The sequence below is a fragment of the Aristolochia californica genome, unplaced genomic scaffold (genome assembly GCF_029961685.1).
Source record: "Aristolochia californica isolate CCGP_79_NKW_82.1479 unplaced genomic scaffold, dmAriCali1.0.hap1 SCAF_10, whole genome shotgun sequence".
Lineage (NCBI taxonomy): Eukaryota > Viridiplantae > Streptophyta > Magnoliopsida > Piperales > Aristolochiaceae > Aristolochia > Aristolochia californica.
Window position 1 is genome coordinate 35,120,614 of NW_027181771.1, and position 13,977 is coordinate 35,134,590.

The 13,977-nt window shown below is 40.8% G+C and overlaps 2 protein-coding genes across 4 annotated transcripts; one reads left to right on the forward strand and one right to left on the reverse strand.

The window, feature by feature from the left end:
• Positions 1–3,711: 3,711 nt before the first annotated feature.
• LOC137942613 (protein PAL OF QUIRKY-like) lies at positions 3,712–6,505 on the reverse strand. Its single transcript, XM_068788325.1, has 2 exons — positions 6,364–6,505; positions 3,712–5,145 (listed from the first exon to the last, which is right to left on the reverse strand). Exon 2 carries the CDS (start codon positions 5,133–5,135, stop codon positions 3,978–3,980), a length of 1,158 nt encoding a protein of 385 aa, XP_068644426.1. The 5' UTR covers positions 5,136–5,145; positions 6,364–6,505; the 3' UTR covers positions 3,712–3,977.
• Positions 6,506–7,809: 1,304 nt separating this feature from the next.
• Positions 7,810–10,906, forward strand: LOC137942614 (equilibrative nucleotide transporter 3-like). Of its 3 annotated transcripts, none has more exons than XM_068788326.1 (10): positions 7,810–8,324; positions 8,434–8,504; positions 8,610–8,714; positions 8,809–8,964; positions 9,061–9,204; positions 9,282–9,387; positions 9,480–9,655; positions 9,772–9,932; positions 10,082–10,340; positions 10,471–10,906. In XM_068788326.1, the coding sequence occupies exons 2-10, from the start codon at positions 8,463–8,465 to the stop codon at positions 10,576–10,578; spliced, it is 1,257 nt and encodes a 418-aa protein (XP_068644427.1). In that variant the 5' UTR covers positions 7,810–8,324; positions 8,434–8,462; the 3' UTR covers positions 10,579–10,906. The 3 variants fall into 3 exon arrangements, with proteins under 3 accessions (XP_068644427.1, XP_068644429.1, XP_068644428.1); XM_068788328.1 differs by having other exon boundaries at positions 10,523–10,906; XM_068788327.1 differs by having other exon boundaries at positions 7,810–8,315.
• The last annotated feature ends 3,071 nt before the right edge of the window (positions 10,907–13,977 follow it).

Sequence of the window (13,977 nt, forward strand, 5' to 3'; positions counted from 1 at the left end):
GGATTTTATTGATTTTGAGATTGTGTAGACTGCATTAAGGGCAAGAAGACTAACAATTCAAAGTAAGGTGCCAATAGGAGTTCAACCATATTAGAGATCATACATACTGATATTTGTAGTCTAGACATGGACTCACATGGTAAAAAATAACGTCATCTGTTTTATAGATGATTACTCACATTACATGTATTTCTACATGCTTTATAACAAAAATGAAGCATTAGATGCCTTTAAGATCTTTAAGGCTGAAGTAGAGACACAATGTGGTAAGAAAATTAAGATCATGAGATTAGATAGAGGTGGAAAATACAATGGTAGATACACAAAGAATGGACAAACACATGAGCCATTTGCAAAGTTCTTCAAGAACATGGGATTGTTGCCCAATATACCATACCTGGTTCTCCGGACAAAAAATGGTGTAGCAGAAAGAAGAAACTGAACATTATTAGGCATGGTGCAGAGTATGCTTAGCAACTCCAATATTCCTAGATCCTTGTGGGCTGAAACACTTAAGACGATAGTGTAAATGTTAAATCGAGCTCCAACCATGGTAGTTCCTAAAATGTCATTTGAATTATGAAAATGTTGGAAACCTAGTTTGCGATATATGCGCGTTTGGGGATGCCTGTCTAAAGTAATAACTTATAATCCACACGAGAAGAAGCTAGACCCAAGGACCATTAGTGGGTATTTCATTGGATATGTTGAAAGGTCCAAAGGTTATAAAGTTTATTGTCCATCGCACAACACTAGGATTGTGGAATCAAGGAATGCAAAGTTTCTTGAAAATGACTTGATTAGTGGGAGCAATCCAACTCGGAGCATAGTTTCTGAGAAGGATCATTCAGAATCTCAACCTTCTACCTCAAGTGATAAATTGGTTATAGATCACAACACCCCTCCAGCACAAACTGGTGTTGAACAACCAATCATTGAAGTTCCACAAAATGTTGACGACATTCCAGTAGATCCGGTAGTTCAAGAGTTGCCAAACACTTTTGAACAACAAGTTGAACCACATACTTCTTAGGAATATGATGGTATAAAATTAAGAAGATCTACTAGACTAAAGAGATCAACAATTCATGATGATTTTGTTGTGTATCTACAAGAATCTGACATGGGAGCCGCAAATGATCCTAAATACTTTTCACAAGCCATGAGTTGCAAAGAATCAGAATTATTGTACAATGCCATGAAAGAAGAGATGAATTTTATGAAGATTAATGGAGTTTGGGATCTTGTTGATTTGCCTAGTGGATGTAAAGTCATAAGATGTAAATGGGTTTTTAAGACAAAGAAAGACTCATTAGGCAACGTTGATAGATACAAGGCAAGACTCATTGCTAAGGGATTCACCCAGAAAGAAGGAATCGATTACATGGAAACTTTTTCTCCTGTATCTAAGTAAGATTCTTTGCGCATTATTTTGGCATTAGTAGCCCATTTTGACTTAGAGTTGCAACAAATGGACGTGAAAATGACATTTCTCAATAGAGATCTAGAGGAGGAAGTTTACATGAAACAACCTGAAGGATTCCCCTCTAGTGATGGCGAGCAATTGGTTTGCAAGCTAAAAAATCAATATATGGATTAAAACAAGCATCCCACCAATGGAATTTGAAATTTCATAATTTAATTTCTTCATTCAGTTTTGTAGAAAATATTATAGATCAATGTATATACCAGAAGGTCAGTGGGAGTAAAATATGTTTTTTTGTTTTATATGTGGATGAAATTTTGCTAGCAACCAATGATAAGGGTTTTCTACATGAGATGAAACAATTTCTCTCTAAAAATTTCGATATGAAGGATATGGGTGAGGCATCTTATGTCATTGACATTAAGATTCATAGAGACAAATTTCAAGGTATCTTAGGTATGTCTCAGAAAACCTGTATTAATAAAGTGTTAGAGAGATTTCAGATGAATTTGTTCACCAAGTGTTGCTCCCATTGTGAATGATGATAGGTACAATTTGAACCAATGCTCGAAAAACGACCTTGAAAGGGAACAAATGAAGGACATTCCATATGCTTCTGCTGTCGGAAGCCTAATGTATGTATAAGTCTGCACAAGACCTGATATTGCATTTGCTGTTGGAATGTTAGGACGATATCAGAGTAATCTAGGGTTAGACCACTGGAGAGCCGCAAAGAAAGTAATGAGGTACCTTCAAGGAACCAAAGACTACATGCTGATGTATAGACGGACAAACAATCTAGAATTAATTGGTTACTTAGATTCTGACTTTGCTGGTTGTATTATATCCCGCAAATCAACATAAGAATACATTTTCTTGATGACCAATGAAGCTATATCATGGAGGAGTGCCAAACAGACTTTGACTGCCACGTCGACTATGGAAGTCGAGTTAGTCTACAGTTTGAGGCTACTTCACATGGTGTATGGCTTAAGAGTTTCATTTTTGGGCTTAGAATTATGGATTCTATCTCTAGGCCATTGAGAGTGTATTACGACAATTCAACTGTTGTTTTTATGGCCAAGAACAACAATAGTAGAAGTCGACATAAACACATCGACATAAAGTATTTGGTCATAAGAGAAGGTATTAAAGAAAATAAAATGATCATTGAGCATGTCAGCACTGAATTAATGATAGCCGATCTTTTGACTGAGGGCATGCCACCATTTAAATTCAAGGATCATGTCGTGAATATGGGACTTGGTTCCATTATCTAATTTTTCATTTTATGAACAATGTTATTTTAGTGAAATTCTTAATTATTGTGATGTTTTTCTCATATTTATGTGCACTTTAATTTTGAGAAAATCATCTATGTTGGATCAAGAATAAACGTAGGGTTTATTCATAAAGTATAAGAAATAAATATATTGTAATATAAGGAAGGTAATACTCGTTATCAGAGGACCTATCGCAATGATTCATGTATTTATGACTTAAATTCAGATTAACGATGAGATTCAGATTACACTAAAAGTGTGGACCAAGTGGGAGAACGTGGTTCCATTTTAGAAGTTTATGAACGTCCCTCCCATCGGCAGTTACAGAAGCCGATAAGCTTGATGGAAGTTTGGCTTATAAATAGTGTTTGGTCCCCAGTCTCGTTCACTTATTTAAAACTTTCAGCTTACACCATCACTGAGAGTGATTAAAGAGCGGAAGAGCCAAAAAGAAGTAGAGACCAATGGTATTTCTACGGAATTTGATCGTATGGAGTGAGGTAAGATTTTGGGTTTTTGTTTAAATTTTATTCAATGAATTTCATGTGGTAATTAGAAATTCACGATGAACTTACATTTCTGAGTTTTTTTTTCTCCGTTCTCTTTCTATTCCTTTGCCATAGTCTTCCCTGCTGGAAGCCTGGAACTCGGATGGACGAAGCCCATCAGGGTCGTGTCTATGGGTCGACTGCCACACCATTGGACGCCAGATTCTTGGTCCCGTAAGCCTGAAGATGCTCTATTTCTGCACAGCAGATGATAAAAGGAATGATCTGTCAGTTGATCTTGATTATTTTTTTTTCCCAGAAGAATATACTACGCATAGCGATAGATTGAAGTAGCAAGCGACATACCTGACTGAAGAATGATCGATGCTTGCCTTGTTATGCTGTTGATATAACAATGGCTTGTTAATGATATCAGACATGGAGTCCAAGCAGTGACAGGTGCTTCATTGGAATGTTAACAAGAAATGATGAAAGCAATCAAGAATTCCATGAAACAATTACAATCATCTTTTTACAAAAAATGCAAATTAAGAACATTTATATGTACACATTTCTTTCAGGAAAAAGACGTCTAACGAGATCCAAATGTTTTCCACTCTTGTAATAACAACAAACAAACAGAAACTTTTACAGTTCTATATAGTACCACGCAAAACCCAGCAGCCAAAATCCAGAAAGAAGAACTCTTACGTATCGCCTAAAAAACGCGTAGAGACACCGCGACGCGCTAATGATCTTTCCCTCCATAGTCGGAGCCGGTCACATGCAGGGATTTCTCTGCCCGTAGAAGACTTGCCCACCATCTCCAATCACTCCCACGGGGAACTCGTACGTCTCCGCTGAAGGGCGAACGACTTGCGGCACTTGCCCATATATCTGACCTGCTGCTACTGGATTAGCTATCATCGGGTTGTGATACTGTTGTGCCGCCTGCATTGGGATCCTCTGCACGTATGGCATCTGGACTTGAACAGGCCGTACTGGCATATTCCCTGCCGGCACGTAGTAAAACGGCATCGGTTGCACGGTCTGACCTTGCAAATGGGGTTCGGAAACGTAGTGCCAGACGGGGCTGCCGACGTATCCTGTCTCCCTCTGAACCGCCGCCTCGGGCGGCTCTATCGGGTTCCCCTTCGTTTCTCTCGCTACAGAGAGGTTCTCCGGTTTGGTCTTCACCGGCGGTAGATATGCAGGCACTCCGGCAGCGGACGACGTGGAACAGCATGGATACGAAGCTACCGAAGGCGCCGGGGAACCTGGGTCTGAGAACACCGACACGTTCTCGGATGGCAAGTGAGGATTCCTTGTCTTAGTATCGGAGTCAGTGTCCAGGCCGAAGAGATAATCGGGCACTTCGGATATAATGGACGACACCTCGGACCTGCCTCGCTCGAGAGAGGCTGAGCCACCGTTGAGCGCGTCCAGGAACCACTGTTTGGTGCCGCCCCCGTCGAGTAGAGAAGCTATGGAGGAAGCCCTCGAACAGGCCTGCGAAAACAGAAAAAGGCGTAGTCGAGCGGTTTTACTGTTGCCACCACTGGAATGCGACAAGCGGTCGAACTCTTCCAACATGTTATCCAAGTCCTCGTCAGTCGTGACGGAGATGAGGGCGTCGAGGTCTTCGTTGGGGAGCTGGTACTTGACGGTGAAGTCGGTGGAACCGGAGAGCTTGGAGAGTTTGGAGAGGAGAGACGAGAACATGGAGTTGCGGTGGATGGCCACGATTCGTGTGTCCCCACCCACGTAACGAAGCTGGTTGTCATGGGGCCTGGGCACGATCCGGCCGCCAAAGCTGCACATGAAACGTATACGTGGCTGCCCCTCTTCGTTCCACTTTTGAAATTGACCGGACCTGGGAGTCGAGTTGACCGAATCGGTGGCACCAGAGTCCGGTTCGACCGGATGGTGGGATGCCATGCTCCCGTACCTGAGGAATGAGTATGCTAATAAGTCTGAAAACCTCTCTTTACGTTGAAAAAATAATTCTAAATTTTCTTTATAAAATTATGGTTTTTTTTTATTACATTAAAAATACAATTTTTATGTGTATGTACTCAAACAAGAAGTAAAAGTTTTCTGGTTTATTTTTCTATTTCTTTTAGCATTTTAAATAACATGAAAAGCCAACGACAACAAAAATAAAATTGGGTCTTCAAAAACTCTGGTATCGAGATTCGAGACCCACGAAGTCTAGACCGTCACTACCGATCCGGTTTGTCATGAACAAGTTTGATGAGACCGAATCAGACAATTATGCGGAAATTATCGTAATTAACTTGGGCCAAGCAAATATAGACCAGATTAAACTGAGCCAGACCGGTTGTAGGGCGGGTCGTTCTAGGTCCAAACCAGTCTTTTACAAGTTCGAGTACAGACCCATAAAATAAAGCTGTCAAAGCAAGCAGAATAAACTATGTTTTCAACCTGACGTGGATGCATCATTAATCAGTCGAAAACTTGGAGCTCTTCCAATTTCAGGAGAGTTAAATCTCTGGTCTCCAAGGTGCGGCAGTGCGAATGGGGAATCGTTTCTGCCCACAGCAATCGCATTATATCAACGCGCATGACCAAAAATGGACGTGAATTACTCAACAGGAGCAACTGGTGGTGAAAAGGAACATGGCTCTTTGATCTCGTACAATCAGTCAATTTATTCCCAATAAAGGAGTGGTTATGAAGCGGTGAAAAAGAACTGCTCCCTTGTTTCTTCTCTTCCATTACATTGATCATTTTCATCCTCGATTCCGCCTTAAGAGGCTTCAAATAAAACCGTCGAACAGAGCCTAATTTCTGATAATAATGACTAAGAAAGCAAACGAATCATTAATTCAGATTCTTCATTTCGATGAGCGTTTTAAACTTTTGTCAACACAATTCCTCATGAGAAGCGCAGAGTCCTAAAGAAAAAAAGCAAATTTTCGCGATAACCAAAGGATATTAACTCAATAAACCACAGCCTCGAATGGAAGGGATACGAGTCGGAAATCCGATGCTAAATCATAAAGATCCACGAATCCAAAATCAAGGAAGCAAAACCAAAATTATTTGTTCTAAAAGAGGGAAGAGAGTCGAAAGCAGAAGAGTACGCAGAAGCGATTACCGGTCGAAGGAAAAAGCGACGGCACAGGCGGTGATTTCTACTTACTTGTACCGGATTCCGATGACCGCCTTTCCTCAGACAATCGACTCGTTGTTGTCGCCGCCTCGCCTCCGACGGAATCCTCAAGTTCGCCCGGCGATCATCGTGGAGGAGCGATGGAGAGGGAGACGAAGGCAGGGGGAGCAGAGGGAGGCGTTAGGTTCTAGTGTACTTTTGGAAGCAATGGCCAGGTTGCTGACGAAGAAAGTGGGCCCCATCTACTTCCGTTTCTAACTTTTTAACGTGGTCACGTAGACGTGCCTCCCCGCGCCACGCCCGCAGAATCAAAAGTGTTATCCGGACCGAACCAGGTCAGTCGTTTAATTTAAAATTGACTTGGTTTGGTCCATGATATTTTGACCCGGATGTAGCACCGAATTCGGGATCCATGAAATCCGGGGTTGATCTAGTGAATTGGATAATCCTACTTTGCCTAATTCATGCGAATCTAGAAGAATTCAAAATAGCTTTTACGATATTAGCAAGATCAGAAAGATTTTTTCACTAATTCTTGGGCCATCACAAACGAACAACAAATAAATACAATCCAATTTTAACATATTTAAAGAGATGTGTTTTACATTTAGTTAGTCATTTTGGGAAGAAATTTTATTAATTTTTAGTCCATTAGATCAATTGAACCAATTGAACCGGACCAACTACCATTTTGGGTCAATAACTAATTTGATTTTCAAAAAGAGTGATTCATTAGAGAAATATATTAAAAGGGTCCCAGTTCAGAATATATTTATATAGAGATAGGAACATATAAAATGCATAAAAAGCCAACAGACTGAACGCCAAAAATATTACAAGAAGGTCCATCCTAATGAATGGGGGCGTCGAATAAAGTTAGGTAATTCAACATAAAATATGACCTAGTGGATGAAATATAAAAGTATCTTTCATTTTGATATTTGATACCTCCCGCTAGGAACACTGACATTAGGGAAAATCCAAAGCGGTGAGGGGGAGGTGAGTGCTGAATGGTCTCTCGTGGGGCCTTGGATAGGTGGCACCACGTAACATCTTACGACATCCTTATCCCTACAAATGTAGGGTTGGGGTTCTTTAAAATCTGGGTTGAGTTTCCGAGTTAGATCAGATGACCCTTTAAGTGAATTAAACTCAGGCGAGTTCAAGGGGGCTCCCCAAGACAGAGCAGTTGAAGATGGTGACCTCAAGATTCCGTTAACCGGAGCCACTGGAGAGCTCCGTGTTTTAGGCCCTGTTAGTGCACAAAATTTCGTTAGTGCCCTCTATAAGTTCGGAGTGTAAGTGAATTCGCTAGGGTATTCACTTTCACTTCATTTACTCAGAAAGTCAATTCACTGATTTAGCATGGCTTTCAGAGCGTCGATGATAGTCTCAATTTCTTTGGCAGGATTTGTTTATATATGGGCTACAGATTATCCTGAAAATTGGAGTGCATTTGCTCCTGATTTTAAAGAGCCGGAGGAGAATGAAGAATATAAGAGAGAGAAGATGAATTTGATTTGATGCCTGAAACCGAGACGGTTTGGTAGAAAAACTTCAATGCGTGGATCTGAATATGTTGGCGTTGGACAAGGATTAAGCTGATTTGTCACAGGAAGAACTCTGTTTTCCGCCAGCAATTCCTTCTCCAAATGTAAGGGAGTTCCTTGAGTTGCAGGCTGAGAAGGGACGGAAACATTCAACTAAGAAAAAGTGCGCTGGTAAGCTGTCCAAGAACAAAAACAAATCCGAGGGGACAGGAGAATGGTAATGGCGAAATGGAGGACTTGTGTCTATCTATCTCTGATTGTGTTGTTTCTACCCACGACTTTTTAGAGATTTACGAGTTTCCTTTTTGGCGAGTCTACTCCACACTCTAAAAGATTCAGGATTCCTTTCATCTCTATCGAATTCCGGGAGTTTCGTAAATCATAACCTCTTTTCCTTATCATCTTCCCCTTCTTCTCCCACTTCCGAAAATCGTAAGTTCCGTAAGTGCCCTTCTTTCTCCTCTGCTTCATGAAGAACGGAACTCGAGGGGACGAACCCCTTAAGTTTTCCCAAACTTTGTTTAACTTCTGCGTCCTTCTCATCTGTTAGGTGTTGCTAGCGGTTTAAGTGGATCGGCCATGAGTCTAACGGACGGAAATGAAGCTCCTGCTCGTGTTGAAGTATGTAACGTGATTGTGATTTTCTGCATTTCTTTCTGGTGCTCTGTTTTCGTCTTATAGGTTGTAAAGGTCCCGGATTTATTTGTTTTGATTTCGTTTTTACAGGGGAGGTATAAAGCTATGGCTGTATGCTGGCTGTTGGGGACCGGTAGCCTTTTCTGTTGGAATAGCATGTTGACGATCGAAGATTATTATAGCTATTTGTTTCCGGTTTGTAAACTCTCTTATCTGCCTGATATTTGTACCTGAACGATGATGATCTCAGTCCAGAGTAAAACTTTTCCCATGACTTTTTTTCTTGCAGAAGTACCACCCAACAAGAGTACTTACCCTCGCATATCAACCGTTTGCCCTGGGAACGATTGCTATACTTACGTACAATGAGGCAAAGCTGAATACAAGACTTCGTAACTTATTTGGGTTTTCTCTGTTCTTCCTAAGTTCACTTATGGTTCTTGTTGTAAGTATGACTTGTTCTTTGAAGTGAGTTTTATAGCTTTTCTTCTGTTTGACATCTCCTGTGCTTTAATTAGTGAACATTATGTTTCTTGTTTAGCTGGACTTAGCGACATCAGGTAGGGGAGGCCTTGGCCCCTTCGTTGGTGTTTGTGTCGTCGCTGGAGCTTTTGGGATTGCTGATGCTTGTATTCAAGGGGGAATAGTTGGCGATTTATCATTCATGGACCCTGATTTCATCCAAGTAAAGTTCTGACCATCTTTTCTGTAACTAATCCTTTACTTTTTCTTTTCTGAACTCTGTACCTCTGTCAAATCTAGTCATTTTTAGCTGGAGTTGCTGCCTCTGGGGCTCTAACTTCAGCTTTGAGGGTGGTGACAAAGGCGGCATTTGAGAATTCTCAGAATGGTCTCCGCAAAGGAGCAAGTATGTGATTTTCTTTTTTTTGAAACTTCTTCCTTTACTTCTCTAAGAAAATTATTAGATTCCTTTTCTAATCTGATTTTACGTCTTGGCAGTTCTGTTCCTTGCTATTTCAGTATTTTTCGAATTTCTATGCCTGTTGCTCTATGCATTCATCTTTCCCAAGCTTCCCATTGTAAAATACTATCGAACAAAAGCTGCAAAGGAAGGATCTAAGACAGTATCAGCTGACCTTGCTGCTGGTGGCATCCAATTTCAACAGGACGAAAATGTATGGAAAATTTTCTTTCGTTTACTTTTCTTCGTCTCTGTGTCATGCTGACTTTAGTTAACACAGTAGTTGTTATTTATTAATTGATGTTGATGCTTATCAAGCCTATTCTGCAGGGTGAAGAAGATGCAAAACAGCAAGATCGCCTAAGCAACAAACAATTGTTTTTGCAAAATATTGACTATGCAATTGACCTGTATCTCATATATGTGCTCACTTTATCTATTTTTCCTGGATTTTTATCCGAGGATACTGGAACACACAGCCTTGGTAACTGGTAAATGCATATGGAACTTTTTATCTTGCACAATTGGAGATTTACTTATAAAATCTTTGACATTTGACCTACTTAAAAAACCATTGCAAGTTTTGCTGCTTCTAGTCAATGCTACATGAGTCTTAATTAGTGTTGGTTTGTTTTTTCAGGTATGCAATTGTCTTAATTGCAATGTATAATGTGCTAGATCTTGTTGGGAGGTATACACCTCTCGTTAACTGCTTGAGGATTACATCTAGAAAGGGTTTGATGTTATGGGTTATTGCCCGCTTCGTATTCATCCCTGCATTTTATTTTACGGCTAAGTATGGAGATCAAGGCTGGATGATCTTGTTGACCTCCTTGCTTGGACTAACAAATGGTCATCTTACAGTTTGCATTTTAACAATTGCACCAAAAGGGTATAAGGTTGGTTTTCATCTACTCTTATAGCATTCTTCTTGGCCATGATTAATCATTCTTTAATTGGGGTTTTGAATTGAAAATTTTGGTGGGCAGCTTGTGAATGAGTGTTTTGGTTTTGGGTTTGGGTTTTTAGGGACCTGAGCAGAATGCGTTGGGGAACTTGCTGGTGTTATGTCTATTGGCAGGTATTTTCAGTGGTGTCACACTCGACTGGCTGTGGCTCATAGGCAAGGGTTGGTGAGCTTGTCGAAGACGTTCCATTTCTTCAACAGAAACCGGAATGCCTGGTTGAACATAATGATTCCATTCAATAATCACGAAATCCATAAAAAACAGACTCAGTTATTCTTTTTGTCATCGCTTGTCTCTCTCTTTTGCTTATGCAAGTTACAGATCACGGATTTGTCCTTATTTTCAATTGATAGAAGACAGTAGTCATAAGCCCCTTACATCTTGACCTCCCATATAAAATGATAAAGCAAATGATTTCTGTTTGAGTGGGGTGTAGTTGCATTCATAAGCAAATTGAATGCTGATTGAATTTTTATGTATTCTGTTTTGAACTTATTAAAAACACCCTACTGTTCTATGATAATGCGCCATTGGAGTATGCAGATAATGAGTTTCTTTCGGCTTGTGGAAGCTTATTTTTAACCGTTGAGCTCGGTGTGTGGGCACCAAAATGTGATTCCTTTCTGCTGAAAAACTAAGCTTTGAAATGTTGTTGGGCGCCTTTCTTCAGTGTGTACCTCATTAACATGCAAATGCTTATGTTTGTTAAGATGACAGTAAATGCAGAATGAGTTCTGCTTTGGGAAAGGGAGTTGCAGCTCCTTGCCCAAGTGGTCTCGGCTTGAAATTCTATTCCCAAGCTCCCTCTCCCCTGTCTACCACCTAGGTAGGTGCTTCTTCTCTTCTTTTATAAAGAACGGCCATTGTAATCATTCACATGTATAGAGACAGAGCAAAGAAGTTCCATGTCAAGTCATAGCATCTCGGCAAATAGTAGAAGCAAGGACAAGTTGTAGTTCTAATGTGCGAATTAGGGGAATATTGCTGCAAAATGCAGCATAAATGATAAGCTTCCAAGTTCTATTAAGAAAAGAATTGGCAGTAAGCTACTGGGTAAATTCCAACGCCAACCATTATAAAAAAGGTTACCCAACAACACTATTGATGATTCTCTATTGGGTCTTCAGTAAACGGTTTGGGGGTGTCAACCCGTTGGTCTTATGTAATGGGTCTCTCTTGGTCAGGGTTCCACAGGCTATGTTGCATACATCAACATGGTCCCAGTATGTGAAACCCTTCAGGTACTCATTCATTTCCACCAATTACAGTAGTAGAACGGGGGGTTCTTCTCCTACACAGTGGGAGGTGAGGGAGGCCCATTTGTTATAGGGTTAGCGAATCCTCCTTCCCTATGAAATCTACACCTACAGCCTCGTTATGGCATAACCAGCCTAATATATATAAAAAAAATTAAGAATGTAACCCAATTAGACCCGGTTAAACAAACGGTTGAGGAACAAAAACCAGTCTTCCTACCAGTTTGATGATGGTTCGATTTTGATGACATTGGTGCTATTTAAAGGGTAACAAATAATTAATCTTTTCATTTTTTCAATAAATTTCTGGAAGAATTGGAGAAAGCCTTTTTACATCTATCACCCAAACAAAGAGGGATATTTTCTTAATTTATTTTTAAGTGCAGGATGCTCACAATTCTTCAAACGGATGAAGATTCAAATGAGGCTGCCTCACTTTCTGTTTAGAATTCATCTGAGCAACGAAATTTACAAGATAAATTACTGAATTCATCTAAACTCCATCGCCGGGACAGGTAAACGCATTGCTTCTATAAACCCTAATCCTTAGAATTGCACATGGACTGGAGCAAGTACTGAATCAGCCTAGTACAGCCATATGAGTTGCAGTACTGAATCCAGTACAAGTGTGTTGATCTATTGTACGACCTTCTCGAAGTACAACCACCGAGCCCTGGCGAGTACGGGAGTTTGACGCCGACTAATACGATGCTCCCGAATCCCGATCCATTCCCTCCAAATTTGCAGGACTTTGACATGAGTGTCAACGTTAAATTTTCTTGGACAGGTATTCGAGCTTATAAATGAAGAAGCTGAAGGGCGACAGGAGAAAGACGGAGGAACGAAACCCGGTAGAAAATCATCATTGAGTGCAGCGTTGATGAAATCGGGGATTTCAGCAGCGCTGCACTTAATAATGTTTTTCAGTTTTTGTCTCTCAGGTTGTTTTATCCAACCTTGCCTTCTATTTCTTGCAAGTTCGCGTCTCAGGTGAGATCTGATCGTTGGTGGAGTCTCTCTGCTTGCGCCATCCGACCAGAACAGAGGCGAGTCATTCAGCAGGAAAGATTCTTTAGTTTTTTTGGGTTAAGAGCTGCAATCTTTATTCAATCGTTTAAATGGTTAACAGTGGAGAAAAAGCAATGGCTGCTTGACTGATCTTTTCTTCTGTTGGCGTCCTCTGTGCGACGAAGGCCTCCCGGGAACGACGCCAAGGTGTACAAAGCCATCCTCGGCTCTCGCTTTTCCGACGACAAAGGCCTCCCGCTTCTAATGTACAAGGAGAGAATTGGCGTACCAGGGGAAAAGAACCCATCTCTTCTTACAGTGTAAATTATAATTTGTAAAAGGGCAGTATTTTCCTAAAAAGATTTGTGACCCAACCCAGACTTGTCATCCAGGTTAGGTTAGGTGACCCGAGTTCAGATTTAGACTCAAGGCCAGGACGAGACTCCCGCAAAATAGAAGGGGAATTCTGATTCCCCAGCCATGCCCGCCTCCAGAAACATCTGGGTCAAACCAATTTAGTTACAAGTCATGTATACCCGATTTAAACCTACCCATCTCCACCCCATCTCTTAATCTTGATCCATCTCTGCCCTATTCCCCTAAACCCTAAACCCCGCCCATCCCTATCTTGAAAATACGACATTAAAAATGGTATTTACAGTTTACCCACAAGAAAACAGATGGGCTTCCTTAGTGCGCTGGGAGCGCAGTGAAGAGTGAATAAAATGGGCTCGTGTAGTCTCTGCCTTGGGCCAAGACTTCCAGTGATGGTACCTGTAATCTTCTAGGTTAGTCCAGGATAAAAATATTGTCTACTATAAAAATACAAAACTATTCACGACAGAATGCATTCAGTTTAAAATGAAACGAATGCATTCAGTTTAAGGAATGCAAAATCATTAAAAGGGTTCAATGAATCTTCTCTAAAAAAAGTATAATTTTTAATACTGTCCAACTCCTGGGATTTCATACGTTTCAGAAACAGATAATAGGTAAGATTTGATACGGATCTTCGTGGTACTTATCGAAGGGTAATTGAACATGAAGCTCCAGAGAAACCCCCCCCCGCGTTGGGTTGGATTCTTGGCTGTTTACAGGAACAAACTTCTGAAGCATGGCAGCATACATGGACGTGGCTCATTCTTCTAGGCTTAGGAAGATATGGAAGGGCATTCCCGTAACAAGAGAGTAAAGGCTCGATACATTGGCAACTTTGGGGATGACATCTACGCTCAAAGCTGGCAGAGAGCCTTATTAATTTCTTTGTTTCCTGGAATGAAACGGAAGACTCTTCCTCTTCGTCT